We start from the raw sequence: 22444 nt of genomic DNA on the forward strand, positions 1-22444 counted from the left end.
TACACAGATAGAATATCAGATGCTGCTCCTCCAAATTGAGTGTGGCCTCATCACGACAGTAGAGGAGGCCATGGATTGACATATCGGAATGGGAATGGGAAGTGGAGATCCCGCTTGTTCTGGCGGACGGAGCGTAGGTGCTCGGCAAAGCGGTCTCCCAATCTACATCGGCTCTCACCGATGTATAAGAGGCCACACCGGGATTACCTGATACAGTATCTGACCCCAACAGACTCGCAGGTGAAGTTTTGCCTCACCTGGGAGGACTGTTTAGGGCCCTGAGTGGTCGTGAGGGAGGAGGTGAAAGGGCAGGTGTCGCACTTGTTCTGCTTGCAAAGGTAAGTGCCAGGAGGGAGATCAATGGGGAGGGACGAATGGACAAGGGAGTCTCGTAGGGAGTGATCCCTGCAGAAAGTGGGGGGGGGGGTAGGTAAAGATGTGCTTGGTGGTGGGATTGTGTTGGAGGTGGCAGGAATTGCGGAGAATTATGTGTTGGACGCGGAGGCTGGTGGGATGGTAGGCGAGGACAAGAGGAGCCCTATTCCTGGTGCGGTGGTGGGAGGATGGGGTAAGAGTAGACGTGCGTGAAAAGGAAGAGATGCGGTTGAGGGTGGAGGAAAGGAAGCCCCTTTCTTTGAAGGAAGATGACTTCTCCTTAGTTGTCAAATGAAAAGCCTCATCCTGAGAGCAGATGCAGCGGAGACGGAGGAATTGAGAGAAGTGGATGGCGTAAATACAAGTAATAGGGTGGGACGAGGTAGTGCATAGAGCATAGCACACTCCAGCCCTGTCCAGGCCCTTCGGCCCACGGTGTTGTGCTGACACATTTGAAGCCACTCCAAGATCACTGTAACCCCTTCCCCGCAGCATTGCCCTCCACTTCTCTATCTGCCACTCTTGTCAGATCAAGAGTTTATCGTACAAGAGCTCTATTCAAGAACCATTATCAGCTGTCTTTGAGCCTGGTGTGACGTATTCTCTTGTAGCTACTGCCCAGTGGGAGAAGAGGGAATGACAGACAGACATGCTTTATTGATCCTGAGGGAAATCGGGTGACCTGGGTGGGAAGCGCTCCGTCAGCTGCTTTGCTGAGGTGTTGGAGTCGTTGGATCTGCACTTAGCAAGATGCTGCCGCCTTGCTTCAGTGAGGCAGGCTCGGGACGGGACTTGCTCGGTTTACTGCGAGGTAATTACCTCCCCGCTGCTATCCGGCTCCAACCACTCACCTCCCTCACAACCCTCTGTGAGAGATCCGGAGTTTGGATGTCTGTGTGGTCGAGTGTGACTTTGTGTGTGTGAGAGAGAAACTGAGTGTGTGGAGCTTGCAGTCTGAATGAGTGTGTGTGTGTGTGTGTGAGAGAGAGAGGAAATGTGTGTGAGTATGTGAGAGAGATTGTATATGAGTGTGTGAGAGAGACTGAGTGTGTGGGAGAGAGATTGTGTGAGAGATTATGCATGAGTGTGTGTGAGAGAGAGACTGTGCTAGACAGAGTACGTAAGTGTGTGAGAGAGAGATTGTGAGTGTGTGTGAGAGATTGTGTGCAAGTGTGTGAGAGGGAATGTGTGTAAGAAAGAGATTGTGTACGTTTGAATGTGTGTGCGTGAGATTGAATGTGTGTGAGAGATTATAAATTTGAGTGTATGCATGAGTGAGAGAGAGATTGCACGTGATTGTGTGTGTGTGAGAGAGAGAGATTGAGTTGACACTGGAATGAAGAAATGTGACTCCTTCTGTTAGGGTGCATGTTAATTAGGCCTTGTAATTAATGCTTGCAATTAAAATATAAATCACAGCAACTAATGCTTTTATGTTGAATTAGTCACAGCTAATTATTTGCAGTGTAGAGATTACTAAACAGTATTGCAGAGATGACATTTCGTTCTCCCCTTTCCACAAATGCAATGGGGACGAAAAATGTGGGCTGTGCAGTAACATTTCCACATTTATTTCTCTGAAGGCTCGGGGGGAGGGGGGGTTTGTGGTGTGGGACTGTGATAAGAGTCCGTGGTGAAGCGTAATCACAGGTTTGACGGCGGAGCTGCTGTGTGTCAGGATTTAGCTGCTGAGTGCTAGAGGAGCCGGGCCGTTCTCCCCAGACAACGTAAAGACCTGCCAACATCAAAAACCATGGGACGGCAACAAGGTCCGAAGAAAGCCTGCATTCCCGTTGACATCCCATTGTGTCTGTGACCTTTGCAGCAACTTGCCCCGCTAATGTGATGAATACTGGCTCTGGGGAATTGGATCTAAGGACTCAATTTGGTTCAGGATGCTTTTGTTGTTACTCGCTTCTGTTGTTTGCATGATTTGCTTTTTTTTTCTTTTTCTGTTCATGTTGGGGTTGGTCTTTATTCTTTTAAATTGGGTTCTTTCGGGTTTCTTGTTTTGTGGCTGCCTGTAAGCAGACAAATCTCAAGGTTGTATGATTTATACATTCTTTGCTAATAAATGTACTTCGATGGATTGAACTCTGTTAAAGCTGGGGCAAGACGGTGGGCTGAGTCCCCAAGGGCTCAGGACGCAGAGGAAGGTTTAGTAACCAGTGGCCACAATGGGTAAGTTAGCTGACTGAATAACTGTGACATATCTCCCCTCCGTGAAGGTGCTGGACAGCACAGATTATACTGAGTTGATCTATCTTTCGAAGGGGGTTCACCCTCGATTGTAGACTTCAGGAGAGGGAAACCAGAAGTTCTTGAGCCAGTCGTCATTGACAGATCAGAGATGGAGAGGGTCAGCAGCTTTACATTTTGAAGACCCTGACCTGGAGTTACACTCTAACTTTGGTTCTTCGTGGGAATGGGACCCGCTCTCAGGGTCTCATGACCGGCTGCATTTCGATATCCCAAGAACGTGGCCTGGAGGACTAGTTTGTCTTCGGGGTGTCAGATTTCCGTGGCTCTGGAGATGGGCTGATTTTAGGCCGGTGCCCCTGACTGAGGCAACGCGGGAGAACACGGAACGTCGGGAGCAGCAGGTTAGCTGCTGGGGGTTGTGTGTCTGGAGAGCTGCGTCTTGCTGGGGCTGACTCCCCGGGCGCAGAGCTCAGAAAAAGCGACACAACAGACTTTTAACAATGTAAAGCAGCGAGTCGTTTGTTACGCCTCCCCTCTCGCTGTGAGACAGGGACACCTCTTTTTCCCTTATGAGAGAGAGGGAGAGCCTGTGGTATGTCGAATTACTGGGTGAACGAGTAATCTTTGGAGTACTGCAGGTCTGTGTACTGATGCTTTGCTGCACCCTTGCGTGCTCGGTGGAGGGCGCTGATGCTTTTGCTGGTGGGGGCGGGAGAGGGGTCGTTGCTTTGCCCCGCTTCTATGTGGGAGGAGGAAGCTGTGGGGGGGGGCTTTGGGGTTCTAACATTTAACTGTCATTCATTCTTTGGGGCACTCCTCTGTTTTTGTGGATGTTTGGGAAGAAAAAGAATTTCAGGATGTACATTGCATATATTTCCCTGACATTAAATGTACCTTTTGAAATCTGTTGAAATTCCTGGGTGTTACTATTTCAGAGGATCTATCCCGGACCCAGCACATAAGGGCAATTGCGAAGAAAGCACGGAAGGGCCTCTACTTCCTTAGGAGTCTGCAGAGAATTAGCATGACATCTAATACTTTGACAACCTTCTATAGATGTGTAGTGTGGTGGCTGCATCTTGGCCCAGAATGGAAGCACCAATGCTTATGAGGATCCTACAAAGGATAGTGGATTCGGCCCAGTACATCTCGGGTAAAGCCCTCCCGACCATTGAGAACATCTACATGAAACACTGCCGCAGGAAAGCAGCATCCATCATCAGGGACCCCCCACCCAGGCCATGCTCTTTTCTCACTGCTGCCATCAGGAAGAAGGTACAGGAGCCTCAGGACTCGCACCACCAGGTTCAGGAACAGTTACCACCCCTCAACCATCAGGCTCTTGAACAAAAGGGGATAACTACACTCATGCCCATCCATTGAGATGTTCCCACAACCAATGATCTCACTTTAAGGACTCTTTACCTCATGTTCTTGTTATTTATTGCTATTTATTTATATTTGCATTTGCTCAGTTTGTTGTCTTCTGCACTCTGGTTGATCTTTCATCGATCCTGTTATAGTTACTATTCTATAGATTTGCTGAGTATGCCCGCAGGAAAATGAATCTCAGGGTTGTATATGGTGACATGTATGTACACTGATAAATAAAATTTAGTTTGAACTTTGAACCCTGCCCTGTCCCCTACTAGCAACAGCATCAGTAGGCCGGGGACACTAACTGTTGTCTTAACTAGAATTGTTCAGCCCTGATGCTTTCTCTTTAATCTGGTCAAGTTTATTGTGACTGGCACGGGTTTTCCGCATTCCATGATTATCTAAAGGGGACTCTTGCTTAGCACTGGAGTGGAGTCCTTGTGTTTGTAGAGAATGATTTGTCTCACGGTGTCACCCGGCCATGCCTCCAATGCTCTGTTGGTATTCCTATGTCTAAACTCTTGTTTCTGTCCCTACGTGGGTTCCTCTGCTCCTGTGTTCAGTCCAGTCAGCGCGCACTGTGACACGATTTTAAGGTAACTGGAGGAAAACGTGGGGGTGGTTGGATGTCAGAGATAGTTTTTTTTAAAACGCAGAGTGGTGGGTGTGTGGAATGCACAACTGGGGTGTTGGTAGAGACAGATACATTAGGGACATTTAAGAGGCTTGGATAGGCACACGGATGAAAGAAAAATGGAGGGCTATCTGGGAGGGAGTGATCTTGGTTAAAAAGATCGGCAAAGATCGGCAATCAACATCTTCTATGTTTGAGCTCAGCCAGTCAAGCAGCATCATAGCATCACTGTCTGGTATGGAGGGGCTACTGCACAGGACCAAAAGAAGCTGCAGAGGGTTGTAAATCTAGTCAACTTCATCTTGGGTACTAGCCTACAAAGTACCCAGGATACCTTTGAGGAGTGGTATCTCAGAAAGGCAGCGTCCATTATTAAGGACCTCCAGTACCCAGGGCATGCCCTTTTCTCACTGTTACTATCAGGAAGGAGGTACAGAAGCCTGAAGACACGCTCGGCAATTCAGAAACAGCTTCTTCCCCTCTGCCATCCGATTCCTAAATGGACATTGAACCCTTGAACACTACCTCACTTAAAAAAAAAATACAGTATTTCTGTTTTTGCACATTTTAAAAATCTATTCAATATATGTAATCGATTTACTTGTTTATTTATTATTTTTTAATTTTATTTATTCTTTTTTTTCTCTCTGTTAGATTATGTATTGCATTGAACTGCTGCTGCTAAGTTAACAAATTTCACGTCACATAAGATGATGAGAGGGATTGATCGAATGGATAGTCAGAGGGTTTTTCCCAGGGCTGAAATGGCTAGCATGAGAGAGCACAGTTTTAAGGTGCTTGGAAGTAGGTACAGAGGAGATGCTGGGTAAGTTTTTTACGCAGAGAGTGGTGAGTGCGTGAGTGCGACAGTGGTGGGGGCGGTAATAGGGTCTTTTAAGAGACTCCTGGATAGGTACATGGAACTCAGAAAAATAGAGGGCTATGGGTAACCCTAGGTGATTTCTAAAGTAGGGACATGTTCAGCACAGCTTTGTGGGCCGAAGGGCCTGTATTGTGCTGTAGGTTTTTTTCTGTTTCTATGCTGGAGATAATAAACCTGATTCTGATTTTGTGGTGAGGCTTGCTCGTTGATGTTGAAGATAATGAGGAAGAACATGGTCCTCACCTCAGCACATGGTTCACCCAGATGATGTTCTTCTCGTTCCCATTCTTCACGTTGATCGAGATGGTGGCGCTCGACTGCACCCACATGTACCCTCCGTTCTTCTGCATCCAACGGTAATACTTCGTGACCACCTGACCCTTGTTCAACACTAGGGAGAGAGGAGAGCAGATCATCGTCAACAGAGCCCTGGACTGGGCCAAAGTCTGCCCTGTCCTGTGGAGCTACTGGGTTAGATGGTGCTGGGGGAAGGAGTTACTGAGGGACGGTGTGAGGGAGCTGGATTAATGTCACTGGGGATACAGTCAGAGAGACAGGGTGCGGGGGAGAGGAGTTACTGAGGGACGGTGTGAGGGAGCTGGATTAATGTCAGTGGGGATACAGTCAGAGAGACGGTGCTGGGGGAAGGAGTTACTGAGGGACGGTGTGAGGGAGCTGGATTAATGTCAGTGGGGATACAGTCAGAGAGACGGTGCCGGGGGAAGGAGTTACTGAGGGACAGTGTGAGGGAGCTGGATTAATGTCAGCGGGGATACAGTCAGAGAGACAGGGTGCCGGGGGAGGGGTTACTGAGGGACGGTGTGAGGGAGCTGGATTAATGTCAGTGGGGATACAGTCAGAGAGACAGGGTGCCGGGGGAAGGAGTTACTGAGGGACGGTGTGAGGGAGTTGGATTAATGTCAGTGGGGATACAGACCGAGGGACAGGGTGCCGGGGGAAGGAGTTACTGAGGGACGGTGTGAGGAGCTGGATTAATGTCAGTGGGGATACAGTCAGAGAGACAGGGTGCCGGGGAGAGGAGTTACTGAGGGACAGTGTGAGGGAGCTGGATTAATGTCAGTGGGGATACAGTCAGAGAGACGGTGCTGGGGGGAGGAGTTACTGAGGGACGGTGTGAGGGAGCTGGATTAATGTCAGTGGGGATACAGTCAGAGAGACAGGGTGCCGGGGGAAGGAGTTACTGAGGGATGGTGTGAGGGAGCTGGATTAATGTCAGTGGGGATACAGTCAGAGAGACAGGGTGCCGGGGGAAGGAGTTACTGAGGGACGGTGTGAGGGAGTTGGATTAATGTCAGTGGGGATACAGACCGAGGGACAGGGTGCCGGGGAGAAGGGTTACAGAGGGACGGTGTGAGGGAGCTGGATTAATGTCAGTGGGGATACAGTCAGAGAGACAGGGTGCTGGGGAGAAGGGTTACTGAGGGACGGTGTGAGGAAGCTGGATTAATGTCAGTGGGGATACAGTCAGAGAGACAGGGTGCTGGGGAGAAGGGTTACTGAGGGACGGTGTGAGGGAGCTGGATTAATGTCAGTGGGGATACAGTCAGAGAGACGGTGCTGGGGGGAGGGGTTACTGAGGGACGGTGTGAGGGAGCTGGATTAATGTCAGTGGGGATACAGTCAGAGAGACAGGGTGTTGGGGAGAGGAGTTACTGAGGGACAGTGTGAGGGAGCTGGATTAATGTCAGTGGGGATACAGTCAGAGAGACGGTGCTGGGGGAAGGAGTTACTGAGGGACGGTGTGAGGGAGCTGGATTAATGTCAGTGGGGATACAGTCAGAGAGACGGTGCTGGGGGGAGGGGTTACTGAGGGACGGTGTGAGGGAGCTGGATTAATGTCAGTGGGGATACAGTCAGAGAGACAGGGTGCCGGGGGAAGGAGTTACTGAGGAAAGGTGTGAGGGAGCTGGATTAATGTCAGTGGGGATACAGTCAGAGAGACGGTGCTGGGGGGAGGGGTTACTGAGGGACGGTGTGAGGGAGCTGGATTAATGTCAGTGGGGATACAGTCAGAGAGACGGTGCTGGGGGGAGGGGTTACTGAGGGACGGTGTGAGGGAGCTGGATTAATGTCAGCGGGGATACAGTCAGAGAGACAGGGTGCCGGGGGAAGGAGTTACTGAGGGACGGTGTGAGGGAGCTGGATTAATGTCAGTGGGGATACAGTCAGAGAGACTGTGCTGGGGGGAGGAGTTACTGAGGGACGGTGTGAGGGAGTTGGATTAATGTCAGTGGGGATACAGACCGAGGGACAGGGTGCCGGGGGAAGGAGTTACTGAGGGACAGTGTGAGGGAGCTGGATTAATGTCAGTGGGGATACAGTCAGAGAGACGGTGCTGGGGGGAGGGGTTACTGGGGGACGGTGTGAGGGAGCTGGATTAATGTCAGTGGGGATACAGTCAGAGAGACAGGGTGCCGGGGGAAGGAGTTACTGAGGGACGGTGTGAGGGAGCTGGATTAATGTCAGTGGGGATACAGTCAGAGAGACAGGGTGCCGGGGGAAGGAGTTACTGAGGGACGGTGTGAGGGAGTTGGATTAATGTCAGTGGGGATACAGACCGAGGGACAGGGTGCCGGGGGAAGGTGTTACTGAGGGAAGGTGTGAGGAGCTGGATTAATGTCAGTGGGGATACAGTCAGAGAGACAGGGTGCCGGGGAGAGGAGTTACTGAGGGACAGTGTGAGGGAGCTGGATTAATGTCAGTGGGGATACAGTCAGAGAGACGGTGCTGGGGGGAGGAGTTACTGAGGGACGGTGTGAGGGAGCTGGATTAATGTCAGTGGGGATACAGACCGAGGGACAGGGTGCCGGGGAGAAGGGTTACAGAGGGACGGTGTGAGGGAGCTGGATTAATGTCAGTGGGGATACAGTCAGAGAGACGGTGCTGGGGGGAGGGGTTACTGAGGGACGGTGTGAGGGAGCTGGATTAATGTCAGTGGGGATACAGTCAGAGAGACAGGGTGCCGGGGGAAGGAGTTACTGAGGAAAGGTGTGAGGGAGCTGGATTAATGTCAGTGGGGATACAGTCAGAGAGACGGTGCTGGGGGGAGGGGTTACTGAGGGACGGTGTGAGGGAGCTGGATTAATGTCAGTGGGGATACAGTCAGAGAGACGGTGCTGGGGGGAGGGGTTACTGAGGGACGGTGTGAGGGAGTTGGATTAATGTCAGCGGGGATACAGTCAGAGAGACAGGGTGCTGGGGAGAAGGGTTACTGAGGGACGGTGTGAGGGAGTTGGATTAATGTCAGCGGGGATACTGTCAGAGAGACAGGGTGCCGGGGGAAGGAGTTATTGAAGGACGGTGTGAGGGAGCTGGATTAATGTCAGCGGGGATACAGTCAGAGAGACAGGGTGCCGGGGGAAGGAGTTACTGAGGGACGGTGTGAGGGAGCTGGATTAATGTCAGTGGGGATACAGTCAGAGAGACTGTGCTGGGGGGAGGAGTTACTGAGGGACGGTGTGAGGGAGTTGGATTAATGTCAGTGGGGATACAGACCGAGGGACAGGGTGCCGGGGGAAGGAGTTACTGAGGGACAGTGTGAGGGAGCTGGATTAATGTCAGTGGGGATACAGTCAGAGAGACGGTGCTGGGGGGAGGGGTTACTGAGGGACGGTGTGAGGGAGCTGGATTAATGTCAGTGGGGACACAGTCAGAGAGACAGGGTGCCGGGGGAAGGAGTTACTGAGGGACGGTGTGAGGGAGCTGGATTAATGTCAGTGGGGATACAGTCAGAGAGACTGTGCCGGGGGAAGGAGTTACTGAGGGACGGTGTGAGGAGCTGGATTAATGTCAGTGGGGATACAGTCAGAGAGACAGGGTGCCGGGGAGAGGAGTTACTGAGGGACAGTGTGAGGGAGCTGGATTAATGTCAGTGGGGATACAGTCAGAGAGACGGTGCTGGGGGGAGGGGTTACTGAGGGACGGTGTGAGGGAGCTGGATTAATGTCAGTGGGGATACAGTCAGAGAGACAGGGTGCCGGGGGAAGGAGTTACTGAGGGACGGTGTGAGGGAGCTGGATTAATGTCAGTGGGGATACAGTCAGAGAGACAGGGTGCCGGGGGAAGGAGTTACTGAGGGACGGTGTGAGGGAGTTGGATTAATGTCAGTGGGGATACAGACCGAGGGACAGGGTGCCGGGGGAAGGAGTTACTGAGGGAAGGTGTGAGGAGCTGGATTAATGTCAGTGGGGATACAGTCAGAGAGACAGGGTGCCGGGGAGAGGAGTTACTGAGGGACAGTGTGAGGGAGCTGGATTAATGTCAGTGGGGATACAGTCAGAGAGACGGTGCTGGGGGGAGGAGTTACTGAGGGACGGTGTGAGGGAGCTGGATTAATGTCAGTGGGGATACAGTCAGAGAGACGGTGCTGGGGGGAGGGGTTACTGAGGGACGGTGTGAGGGAGCTGGATTAATGTCAGTGGGGATACAGTCAGAGAGACAGGGTGCCGGGGGAAGGAGTTACTGAGGGACGGTGTGAGGGAGCTGGATTAATGTCAGTGGGGATACAGTCAGAGAGACAGGGTGCCGGGGGAAGGAGTTATTGAAGGACGGTGTGAGGGAGTTGGATTAATGTCAGTGGGGATACAGACCGAGGGACAGGGTGCCGGGGGAAGGAGTTACTGAGGGACAGTGTGAGGAGCTGGATTAATGTCAGTGGGGATACAGTCAGAGAGACAGGGTGCCGGGGAGAGGAGTTACTGAGGGACGGTGTGAGGGAGCTGGATTAATGTCAGTGGGGATACAGTCAGAGAGACAGGGTGCCGGGGGAAGGAGTTACTGAGGGACGGTGTGAGGAGCTGGATTAATGTCAGTGGGGATACAGTCAGAGAGACAGGGTGCCGGGGTGAGGGGTTACTAAGAGATGGTGTGAGGGAGCTGGATTAATGTCAGTGGGGATACAGTCAGAGAGACAGGGTGCCGGGGAGAGGAGTTACTGAGGGACGGTGTGAGGAAGCTGGATTAATGTCAGTGGGGATACAGTCAGAGAGACAGGGTGCTGGAGAGAGGGGTTACTGAGGGACGGTGTGAGGAGCTGGATTAATGTCAGTGGGGATACAGTCAGAGAGACAGGGTGCCGGGGGAGAAGGGTTACTGAGGGACGGTGTGAGGAAGCTGGATTAATGGCAGTGGGGATACAGTCAGTGACACAGGGTGCCGGGGGAGAAGGGTTACTGAGGGACGGTGTGAGGGAGCTGGATTAATGTCAGTGGGGATACAGTCAGAGAGATAGGGTGCTGGAGAGAAGGGTTACTGAGGGACGGTGTGAGGAGCTGGATTAATGTCAGTGGGGATACAGTCAGAGAGACAGGGTGTTGGGGGGAAGGAGTTACTGAGGGACGGTGTGAGGGAGCTGGATTAATGTCGGTGGGGATACAGACGGACAGATGGCTGGGGAAGAAGGGTTAGTGAGGGACATTGTGAGGGAGCTGGATTAATGTCAGCGGGGATACAGTCAGAGAGACAGGGTGCCGGGGGAAGGAGTTACTGAGGGACGGTGTGAGGGAGTTGGATTAATGTCAGTGGGGATACAGACCGAGGGACAGGGTGCCGGGGGAAGGAGTTACTGAGGGACAGTGTGAGGGAGCTGGATTAATGTCAGTGGGGATACAGTCAGAGAGACGGTGCTGGGGGGAGGGGTTACTGAGGGACGGTGTGAGGGAGCTGGATTAATGTCAGTGGGGATACAGTCAGAGAGACAGGTTGCCGGGGGAAGGAGTTACTGAGGGACGGTGTGAGGGAGCTGGATTAATGTCAGTGGGGATACAGTCAGAGAGACAGGGTGCCGGGGGAAGGAGTTACTGAGGGACGGTGTGAGGGAGTTGGATTAATGTCAGTGGGGATACAGACCGAGGGACAGGGTGCCGGGGGAAGGAGTTACTGAGGGAAGGTGTGAGGAGCTGGATTAATGTCAGTGGGGATACAGTCAGAGAGACAGGGTGCCGGGGAGAGGAGTTACTGAGGGACAGTGTGAGGGAGCTGGATTAATGTCAGTGGGGATACAGTCAGAGAGACGGTGCTGGGGGGAGGAGTTACTGAGGGACGGTGTGAGGGAGCTGGATTAATGTCAGTGGGGATACAGTCAGAGAGACGGTGCTGGGGGGAGGGGTTACTGAGGGACGGTGTGAGGGAGCTGGATTAATGTCAGTGGGGATACAGTCAGAGAGACGGTGCTGGGGGGAGGGGTTACTGAGGGACGGTGTGAGGGAGCTGGATTAATGTCAGTGGGGATACAGTCAGAGAGACAGGGTGCCGGGGGAAGGAGTTACTGAGGGACGGTGTGAGGGAGCTGGATTAATGTCAGTGGGGATACAGTCAGAGAGACAGGGTGCCGGGGGAAGGAGTTATTGAAGGACGGTGTGAGGGAGTTGGATTAATGTCAGTGGGGATACAGACCGAGGGACAGGGTGCCGGGGGAAGGAGTTACTGAGGGACAGTGTGAGGAGCTGGATTAATGTCAGTGGGGATACAGTCAGAGAGACAGGGTGCCGGGGAGAGGAGTTACTGAGGGACGGTGTGAGGGAGCTGGATTAATGTCAGTGGGGATACAGTCAGAGAGACAGGGTGCTGGAGAGAGGGGTTACTGAGGGACGGTGTGAGGAGCTGGATTAATGTCAGTGGGGATACAGTCAGAGAGACAGGGTGCCGGGGGAGAAGGGTTACTGAGGGACGGTGTGAGGAAGCTGGATTAATGTCAGTGGGGATACAGTCAGAGAGATAGGGTGCTGGAGAGAAGGGTTACTGAGGGACGGTGTGAGGAGCTGGATTAATGTCAGTGGGGATACAGTCAGAGAGACAGGGTGTTGGGGGGAAGGTGTTACTGAGGGACGGTGTGAGGGAGCTGGATTAATGTCGGTGGGGATACAGACGGACAGATGGCTGGGGAAGAAGGGTTAGTGAGGGACATTGTGAGGGAGCTGGATTAATGTCAGTGAACATACAGTCAGTGAGACAAGGTGAGGGAACTGGCTTGTTAGCAACAGTTTGGTAACTATTTCACTTTATTGGTTTCATTTCACTAATTTACCCACAACCGATCTGATTGTCACACCTCCCCCCCAATCTGTGTCCTCTTCCAATCTTTCTCACATCGCCCATCCTCAGGCCCGCCATCTCCCTCTCACCTCCTTCCCTCTTTGTCCACTGTATCTCTCCACCATTCTCTGTTTAGTCCTTTACCCTCACTCTCTCTTTGCCTCTATCACCTTCGCCGTCCTTACTCTCGGTCCCTCTCTGTTTTTTCTCTGTTTTCCCTCCTTTACTCTTTCAATCTCTCTTACCCTTTCTCCGCCTTCTTTCCCTCTCACTCCTCCCAGTGCTGTGCACAAGTCTTACAGTGGCATGTATATATTGCTAGGTTGCCGAAGACCTTTGCACAGTTCTGTATTTGTCAACCATAAGACCACAAGACATAGGAGCAGAATTAGGCCATTCAGCCCATCGAGTTTGCTCCGCCATTTCATCATGGCTGATACCGGATTCCAGTCACCCCCATACACCTTCCCCCTCACCATATCCCTTGATGCCTCAACCAGTCAGGAAACTATCAACTTCAGCTTTAAATATACCCACCATCTTGGCCTCCACTGCAGCGCATTCCACAGATTTACTACTCTCCGGCTAAAAATTCCTCCTTACCCCTGTTCTAAAAGGTCGCCCCCTCAATTTTGACGTTGTGCCCTCTAGTTCTGGATACCCCCACTCGAGGGAACTTCCTCTCCACATCCACCCTATCTAGTCCTTTCAACATTTGGTAGGTTTCAATGTGACCTCCCCACGTTCTTCTAAATTCCAGTGAGGACAGGCCCAAAGCTGCCTCATTTGTTAACCCCTTCATTCCCAGAATCACTCTTGTGAATCTCCTCTGGACTCTCTCTAAAGGCAATACATCCTTTCTGGGGTAAGGGGGTTATCTCAACAAGGAATGGAGAGCGAGTTGTAAATATGGAGAGAGCCAAGGATGTTGGGAATGGTGAGGGTGGAGTGCCGCAGGAGGGGTTTGGGACGGGTGGCAGAGAAGGAGTGACAGGGGCGGGTGGGACACACCCAGCCCTGAGACGCCAGGCAAGGTCATTTGATTCCAAACAGTTGGTTTAATGATCATTACAAACTATCTGTATGGAGCTTCCTGCTCCCTCCCCTCTCCCCAACCACAATCCCCCTCTCCCTGCCCCCTTCCCACTCCCAGTCCACAACAGAGACCCAAATCAGAATCAGGTTTCTCATCACTCACACACGTCATGAAAAATGTATTTTTTTTGAGGCAGCAGTACAGTGCAATACATAAAATTACTACAGGACTGTGCAAAAGTCTTAGGCACCCTAGCTTCATATAACCCTCGCCATCCGGGACAAGCCCTCTTCTCATTACCACAGATACTCATTGGGTAAATAATAAAGCTCCCTCTACACTGTCCCATCACACACTCCCAGGACAGGGACAGCACGGGTTAGATACAGAGTGAAGCTCCCTCTACACTGTCCCATCACACACTCCCAGGACAGGGACAGCACGGGTTAGATACAGAGTGAAGCTCCCTCTACACTGTCCCATCACACACTCCCAGGACAGGGACAGCACGGGTTAGATACAGAGTGAAGCTCCCTCTACACTGTCCCATCACACACTCCCAGGACAGGGACAGCACGGGTTAGATACAGAGTGAAGCTCCCTCTACACTGTCCCATCACACACTCCCAGGACAGGGACAGCACGGGTTAGATACAGAGTGAAGCTCCCTCTACACTGTCCCATCACACACTCCCAGGACAGGGACAGCACGGGTTAGATACAGAGTGAATCTCCCTCTACACTGTCCCATCACACACTCCCAGGACAGGGACAGCACGGGTTAGATACAGAGGGAATCTCCGTCTACACTGTCCCATCACACACTCCCAGGACAGGGACAGCACGGGTTAGAAACAGAGTGAAGCTCCCTCTACACTGTCCCATCACACACTCCCAGGACAGGGACAGCACGGGTTAGATACAGAGTGAAGCTCCCTCTACACTGTCCCATCACACACTCCCAGGACAGGGACAGCAAGGGTTAGATACAGAGTGAAGCTCCCCCTACACTGTCCCATCACACACTCCCAGGACAGGGACAGCACGGGTTAGATACAGAGTGAATCTCCCCCTACACTGTCCCATCACACACTCCCAGGACAGGGACAGCACGGGTTAGATACAGAGTGAAGCTCCCTCTACACTGTCCCATCACACACTCCCAGGACAGGGACAGCACGGGTTAGATACAGAGTGAAGCTCCCTCTACACTGTCCCATCACACACTCCCAGGACAGGGACAGGACAGGTTAGATACAGAGTGAAGCTCCCTCTACACTGTCCCATCACACACTCCCAGGACAGGGACAGCACGGGTTAGATACAGAGTGAAGCAACTTTCTACACGGTCCCATCGCACACTCCCAGGACAGGGACAGCACGGGTTAGATACAGAGTGAATCTCCCCCTACACTGTCCCATCACACACTCCCAGGACAGGGACAGCACGGGTTAGATACAGAGTGAATCTCCCTCTACACTGTCCCATCACACACTCCCAGGACAGGGACAGCACGGGTTAGATACAGAGGGAATCTCCGTCTACACTGTCCCATCACACACTCCCAGGACAGGGACAGCACGGGTTAGAAACAGAGTGAAGCTCCCTCTACACTGTCCCATCACACACTCCCAGGACAGGGACAGCACGGGTTAGATACAGAGTGAAGCTCCCTCTACACTGTCCCATCACACACTCCCAGGACAGGGACAGCAAGGGTTAGATACAGAGTGAAGCTCCCCCTACACTGTCCCATCACACACTCCCAGGACAGGGACAGCACGGGTTAGATACAGAGTGAATCTCCCCCTACACTGTCCCATCACACACTCCCAGGACAGGGACAGCACGGGTTAGATACAGAGTGAAGCTCCCTCTACACTGTCCCATCACACACTCCCAGGACAGGGACAGCACGGGTTAGATACAGAGTGAAGCTCCCCCTACACTGTCCCATCACACACTCCCAGGACAGGGACAGCACGGGTTAGATACAGAGTGAATCTCACTCTACACTGTCCCATCACACACTCCCAGGACAGGGACAGCACGGGTTATATACAAAGTGAAGCTCCCTCGACACTGTCCCATCACACACTCCCAGGACAGGGACAGCACGGGTTAGATACAGAGTGAAGCTCCCTCTACACTGTCCCATCACACACTCCCAGGACAGGGACAGCACGGGTTAGATACAGAGTGAAGCTCCCTTCATATCGTCCCATCACACACTCCCAGGACAGGGACAGCACGGGTTAGATACAGAGTGAAGCTCCCTCTACACTGTCCCATCACACACTCCCAGGACAGGGACAGCACGGGTTCGATACAGAGTGAAGCTCTCTCTGCACCATCTGGAGATAGTCTGGATGACCGGGGACTGAGATCTCTAAGTAAAGAAACATATTTTTCCTTGCTGCCTTGCACTAGCAGTCAGTATATCCACTGACTAAATTGTGTTGCTGTGGACAATTCTCACTGATTGAAGTACTGCGTTCCCGAAGCAATGTGCTCCGTACAGTGGGGCTGTCAGGGAATTGGGAAGGAACGGATTTACTCACAGTCCAGGTGGCTATGTCGGATCCCTTCCACATCCTCGGCGTGAATGAAGTGATAGCAGTTCTTCCCCACCACGTCCGCTGTGGACAAGTCCATGTAGTCCGAGATCCTGGTAGATGGAACACGGATGAGAGGGAAATGAAAGAACTGCTGTTTTCGACAAGGACCTGAACGAGACTTCAAGCCCTGAGCAGTAAGCGAGTTTTCTCTTATTACCCCACACATTATACAAAGGAAATCTGAACTAAAACAGGACCAGACAAGCTGTTCCGTCTTACAACACTAAAATAGTTCCATCACACACTCCCCAGACAGGGACAGCACGGGTTAGATACAGAGTGAATCTCCCTCTACACTGTCCCATCACACACTCCCAGGGCAGGGCCAACATGGAGACACAGGAAACTGCAGAATATGAGGCCGCGAACAATTTGCAGATGAACTCAGATGGTTGAGCAGCATCTGTGAGTGAAAAAGGATTGTTGACCATTTGGGTCAAATCTCTGCATCTGGGACTCATGCCGTGTCATCACAATAGAACTTCCCTCCATACCTCTACAACACTCCAACAGAGGGTAAGACCATAGGAGCAGGAAGAGGCCATTTGGCCCATTATGTCTGTTCCACCCTTCCATCATGGCTGAGTTATTTTCCTTCTCAACTTCATTCCCTCTCTTGTAGCCGATTCCATTTCCTCACCTCTCACCGTGTAAAAACACTTTTCCCTCAGGACATGTTCGGTCCAGTCACCATAGACCATAAGCTGAATTAGGCTGTTCATCTCAAAGGCCCTGCCCTGCCATTCCATCATGGCTGATTTATTATCCCATTCTGCTACCTTCTCTCCATAAACATGATACCCTGTCTAACCAAGAATCTATCAACCTCCACCTTAAATATACCCAATGACTTGGTCTCTACAGCCATTTGTTGCATCAAGTTCCACAGATTCAGCACCCCCTGGCTGAAGAAATTCCTCCTCATCTGCACCCTCTATTCTGAACTGGTGTTCTTTGGTTTTGGACCTCCCCGCTGCTGGGAACATCCTCTCCACATTCACTCCATCGAGGCTTTTCAACACCCAGCAGGTTTCAGTGAGATCACCCCTATTTCTTCTGACCCTGGGAACAGTTTCTATCTGCCCTGTACAGAAACACCCATCATCCTCTCATCATCACCTCCTCCATCGAGCAAGAACAGCCGCTCCTCTGTGTCTGATTTCCACTGACAATCTCCTCACTTGACAGATGCAATATTACATTTAAGTGCACTCATTTTTAACAGGCAGGCAGGTGCGTAACATGGATAGAGGGAGCACAGATCCTCCCCCCCTCTCCATTTCCCTCCCTCTCTCTACCACCCTTTCCCTCTCCCCTTCTACCTCCTGCCTCTCTCTTTATCTCTCCCCCTCTCTCTCTCCCTCTTTCTCTCTTTCCTTCTCCTTCCCCCTCACCCTCTCTCTCCCACTCTTCCTCTCTCTCCACTGCTCTCTTTCCCTCTGTCCCCCTCTCCACCTCTGTCTCTCTATTTTTCCCTCTGGACTGGGGAGGGAATATCCAGTCAGTTGGAGATGGACAGGGAGAGAGGGTGTGTCCAGTCGGTTGGAGATGGACAGGGAGAGAGGGAATGACCAGTCAGTTGGAGATGGACAGAGAGAGAGGGAGTGTCCAGTCGGTTGGAGATGGACAGGGAGAGAGGGAGTGTCCAGTCAGTTGGAGATGGACAAGGAGAGAGGGAGTGTCCAGTCGGTTGGAGATGGACAGGGAGAGAGGGAATGACCAGTCGGTTGGAGATGGACAGGGAGAGAGGGAGTGTCCAGTCAGTTGGAGATGGACAGGGAGAGAGGGAGTGTCCAGTCGGTTGGAGATGGACAGGGAGAGAGGGAGAGACCAGTCGGTTGGAGATGGACAGGGAGAGAGTGTCCAGTCAGTGAGGGTCTGTGCCTAGGGACATCAGACAGGAGTGTTTGAGATGGACAGGGAGAGAGGGAGTGACCAGTCAGTTGGAGATGGACAGGGAGAGAGGGAATGTCCAGTCAGTTGGAGATGGACAGGGAGAGAGGGAGTGTCCAGTCGGTTGGAGATGGACAGGGAGAGAGGGAGTGTCCAGTCGGTTGGAGATGGACAGGGAGAGAGGGAATGTCCAGTCAGTTGGAGATGGACAGGCAGGGAGTGTCCAGTCAGTGAGGGTCTGTGCCTAGGGACATCAGACAGGAGTGTTGGAGATGAACAGGGAGAGAGGGAATGTCCAGTCGGTTGGAGATGGACAGGGAGAGAGGGAGTGTCCAGTCAGTTGGAGATGGACAGGGAGAGAGGGAGTGTCCAGTCGGTTGGAGATGGACAGGGAGAGAGGGAGTGTCCAGTCGGTTGGAGATGGACAGGGAGAGAGGGAATGTCCAGTCAGTTGGAGATGGACAGGGAGAGAGGGACTGTCCAGTCGGTTGGAGATGGACAGGGAGAGAGGGAGTGTCCAGTCGGTTGGAGATGGACAGGGAGAGAGAGACTGTCCAGTTGGTTGGAGATGGACAGGGAGAGAGGGAGTGTCCAGTCAGTTGGAGATGGACAGGGAGAGAGGGAATGTCCAGTCAGTTGGAGATGGACAGGGAGAGAGGGAATGACCAGTCAGTTGGAGATGGACGGGGAGAGAGGGAGTGTCCAGTCAGTTGGAGATGGACAGGGAGAGAGGGACTGTCCAGTCGGTTGGAGATGGACAGGGAGAGAGGGAGTGTCCAGTCAGTTGGAGATGGACAAGGAGAGAGGGAGTGTCCAGTCAGTTGGAGATGGACAGGGAGAAAGTGTCCAGTCAGTGAGGGTCTGTGCCTAGGGACATCAGACAGGAGTGTTTGAGATGGACAGGGAGAGAGGGAGTGACCAGTCAGTTGGAGATGGACAGGGAGAGAGGGAGTGTCCAGTCAGTTGGAGATGGACAGGGAGGGAGTGTCCAGTCGGTTGGAGATGGAGAGAGGGAGTGTCCAGTCAGTTGGAGATGGACAGGGAGAGAGGGAGTGTCCAGTCGGTTGGAGATGGACAGGGAGAGAGGGAGTGTCCAGTTAGTTGGAGATGGACAGGGAGAGAGGGAGTGTCCAGTCAGTTGGAGATTGACAGGGAGAGAGGGAGTGACCAGTCGGTTGGAGATGGACAGGGAGAGAGGGAGTGTCCAGTCAGTTGGAGATGGACAGGGAGAGAGGGAGTGTCCAGTTGGTTGGAGATGGACAGAGACAAAGGGAGTGTCCAGTTGGTTGGAGATGGACAGGGAGAGAGGGAGTGTCCAGTCAGTTGGAGATGGACAGGGAGAGAGGGAATGTCCAGTCAGTTGGAGATGGACAGGGAGAGAGGGAGTGTCCAGTCGGTTGGAGATGGACAGGGAGAGAGGGAGTGTCCAGTCGGTTGGAGATGGACAGGGAGAGAGGGTATGTCCATTCAGTTGGAGATGGACAGGGAGGGAGTGTCCAGTCAGTGAGGGTCTGTGCCTAGGGACATCAGACAGGAGTGTTGGAGATGGACAGGGAGAGAGGGAATGTCCAGTCAGTTGGAGATGGACAGGGAGAGAGGGAATGACCAGTCAGTTGGCGATGGACAGGGAGAGAGGGAGTGACCAGTCAGTTGGAGATGGACAGGGAGAGAGGGAGTGACCAGTCGGTTGGAGATGGACAGGGAGAGAGGGAGTGTCCAGTCGGTTGGAGATGGACAGGTAGAGAGGGAGTGTCCAGTCGGTTGGAGATGGACAGGGAGAGAGGGTGTGTCCAGTCGGTTGGAGATGGACAGGGAGAGAGGGAATGTCCAGTCGGTTGGAGATGGACAGGGAGAGAGGGAGTGTCCAATCGGTTGGAGATGGACAGGGAGAGAGGGAATGTCCAGTCAGTTGGAGATGGACAGGGAGAGAGGGACTGTCCAGTCGGTTGGAGATGGACAGGGAGAGAGGGAGTGTCCAGTCAGTTGGAGATGGACAGGGAGAGAGGGAATGTCCAGTCGGTTGGAGATGGACAGGGAGAGAGGGACTGTCCAGTTGGTTGGAGATGGACAGGGAGAGAGGAGTGTCCAGTCAGTGAGGGTCTGTGCCTAGGGACATCAGACAGGAGTGTTGGAGATGGACTGGGAGAGAGGGAGTGTCCAGTCGGTTGGAGATGGACAGGGAGTGTCCAGTCGGTTGGAGATGGAGAGAGGGAGTGTCCAGTCAGTTGGAGATGGACAGGGAGAGAGGGAGTGTCCAGTCGGTTGGAGATGGACAGGGAGAGAGGGAGTGTCCAGTCGGTTGGAGATGGACAGGGAGAGAGGGAGTGTCCAGTCAGTTGGAGATGGACAGGGAGAGAGGGAGTGTCCATTCAGTTGGAGATGGACAGGGAGAGAGGGAGTGTCCATTCAGTTGGAGATGGACAGGGAGAGAGGGAATGTCCAGTCGGTTGGAGATGGAGAGGGAGAGAGGGAGTGACCAGTCAGTTGGAGATGGACAGGGAGAGAGGGAGTGTCCAGTCAGTTGGAGATGGACAGGGAGAGAGGGAGTGTCCATTCAGTTGGAGATGGACAGGGAGAGAGGGAGTGTCCAGTTGGTTGGAGATGGACAGAGAGAGAGGGAGTGTCCAGTTGGTTGGAGATGGACAGGGAGAGAGGGAGTGTCCAGTCGGTTGGAGATGGACAGGGAGAGAGGGAGTGTCCAGTCAGTTGGAGATGGACAGGGAGAGAGGGAGTGTCCAGTCGGTTGGAGATGGACAGGGAGAGAGGGAGTGTCCAGTCGGTTGGAGATGGACAGGGAGAGAGGGAATGTCCAGTCAGTTGGAGATGGACAGGGAGAGAGGGACTGTCCAGTCGGTTGGAGATGGACAGGGAGAGAGGGAGTGTCCAGTCGGTTGGAGATGGACAGGGAGAGAGAGACTGTCCAGTTGGTTGGAGATGGACAGGGAGAGAGGGAGTGTCCAGTCAGTTGGAGATGGACAGGGAGAGAGGGAATGTCCAGTCAGTTGGAGATGGACAGGGAGAGAGGGAATGACCAGTCAGTTGGAGATGGACGGGGAGAGAGGGAGTGTCCAGTCAGTTGGAGATGGACAGGGAGAGAGGGACTGTCCAGTCGGTTGGAGATGGACAGGGAGAGAGGGAGTGTCCAGTCAGTTGGAGATGGACAAGGAGAGAGGGAGTGTCCAGTCAGTTGGAGATGGACAGGGAGAAAGTGTCCAGTCAGTGAGGGTCTGTGCCTAGGGACATCAGACAGGAGTGTTTGAGATGGACAGGGAGAGAGGGAGTGACCAGTCAGTTGGAGATGGACAGGGAGAGAGGGAGTGTCCAGTCAGTTGGAGATGGACAGGGAGGGAGTGTCCAGTCGGTTGGAGATGGAGAGAGGGAGTGTCCAGTCAGTTGGAGATGGACAGGGAGAGAGGGAGTGTCCAGTCGGTTGGAGATGGACAGGGAGAGAGGGAGTGTCCAGTTAGTTGGAGATGGACAGGGAGAGAGGGAGTGTCCAGTCAGTTGGAGATTGACAGGGAGAGAGGGAGTGACCAGTCGGTTGGAGATGGACAGGGAGAGAGGGAGTGTCCAGTCAGTTGGAGATGGACAGGGAGAGAGGGAGTGTCCAGTTGGTTGGAGATGGACAGAGACAAAGGGAGTGTCCAGTTGGTTGGAGATGGACAGGGAGAGAGGGAGTGTCCAGTCAGTTGGAGATGGACAGGGAGAGAGGGAATGTCCAGTCAGTTGGAGATGGACAGGGAGAGAGGGAGTGTCCAGTCGGTTGGAGATGGACAGGGAGAGAGGGAGTGTCCAGTCGGTTGGAGATGGACAGGGAGAGAGGGTATGTCCATTCAGTTGGAGATGGACAGGGAGGGAGTGTCCAGTCAGTGAGGGTCTGTGCCTAGGGACATCAGACAGGAGTGTTGGAGATGGACAGGGAGAGAGGGAATGTCCAGTCAGTTGGAGATGGACAGGGAGAGAGGGAATGACCAGTCAGTTGGCGATGGACAGGGAGAGAGGGAGTGACCAGTCAGTTGGAGATGGACAGGGAGAGAGGGAGTGACCAGTCGGTTGGAGATGGACAGGGAGAGAGGGAGTGTCCAGTCGGTTGGAGATGGACAGGTAGAGAGGGAGTGTCCAGTCGGTTGGAGATGGACAGGGAGAGAGGGTGTGTCCAGTCGGTTGGAGATGGACAGGGAGAGAGGGAATGTCCAGTCGGTTGGAGATGGACAGGGAGAGAGGGAGTGTCCAATCGGTTGGAGATGGACAGGGAGAGAGGGAATGTCCAGTCAGTTGGAGATGGACAGGGAGAGAGGGACTGTCCAGTCGGTTGGAGATGGACAGGGAGAGAGGGAGTGTCCAGTCAGTTGGAGATGGACAGGGAGAGAGG

The 22444-nt window shown here is 52.9% G+C and overlaps 1 protein-coding gene across 4 annotated transcripts in view; it reads right to left on the reverse strand.

Moving 5' to 3' along the window:
• The window catches only part of npas1 (neuronal PAS domain protein 1), a 625083-nt gene that overhangs the window by 15730 nt on the left and 586909 nt on the right, over positions 1-22444 (reverse strand). For all 4 annotated transcript variants that reach the window (XM_073029337.1, XM_073029338.1, XM_073029340.1 and 1 more), the window contains exons 9-10: positions 16123-16229; positions 5715-5862 (exon numbers count right to left, since the gene is read on the reverse strand). In XM_073029337.1, coding sequence (XP_072885438.1) covers positions 5715-5862; positions 16123-16229 — 255 coding nt within the window. The remainder of the gene's footprint in view (positions 1-5714; positions 5863-16122; positions 16230-22444) is intronic.

This window comes from Hemitrygon akajei, chromosome 25, assembly GCF_048418815.1.
Source record: "Hemitrygon akajei chromosome 25, sHemAka1.3, whole genome shotgun sequence".
Classification (NCBI taxonomy): Eukaryota; Metazoa; Chordata; class Chondrichthyes; order Myliobatiformes; family Dasyatidae; genus Hemitrygon; species Hemitrygon akajei.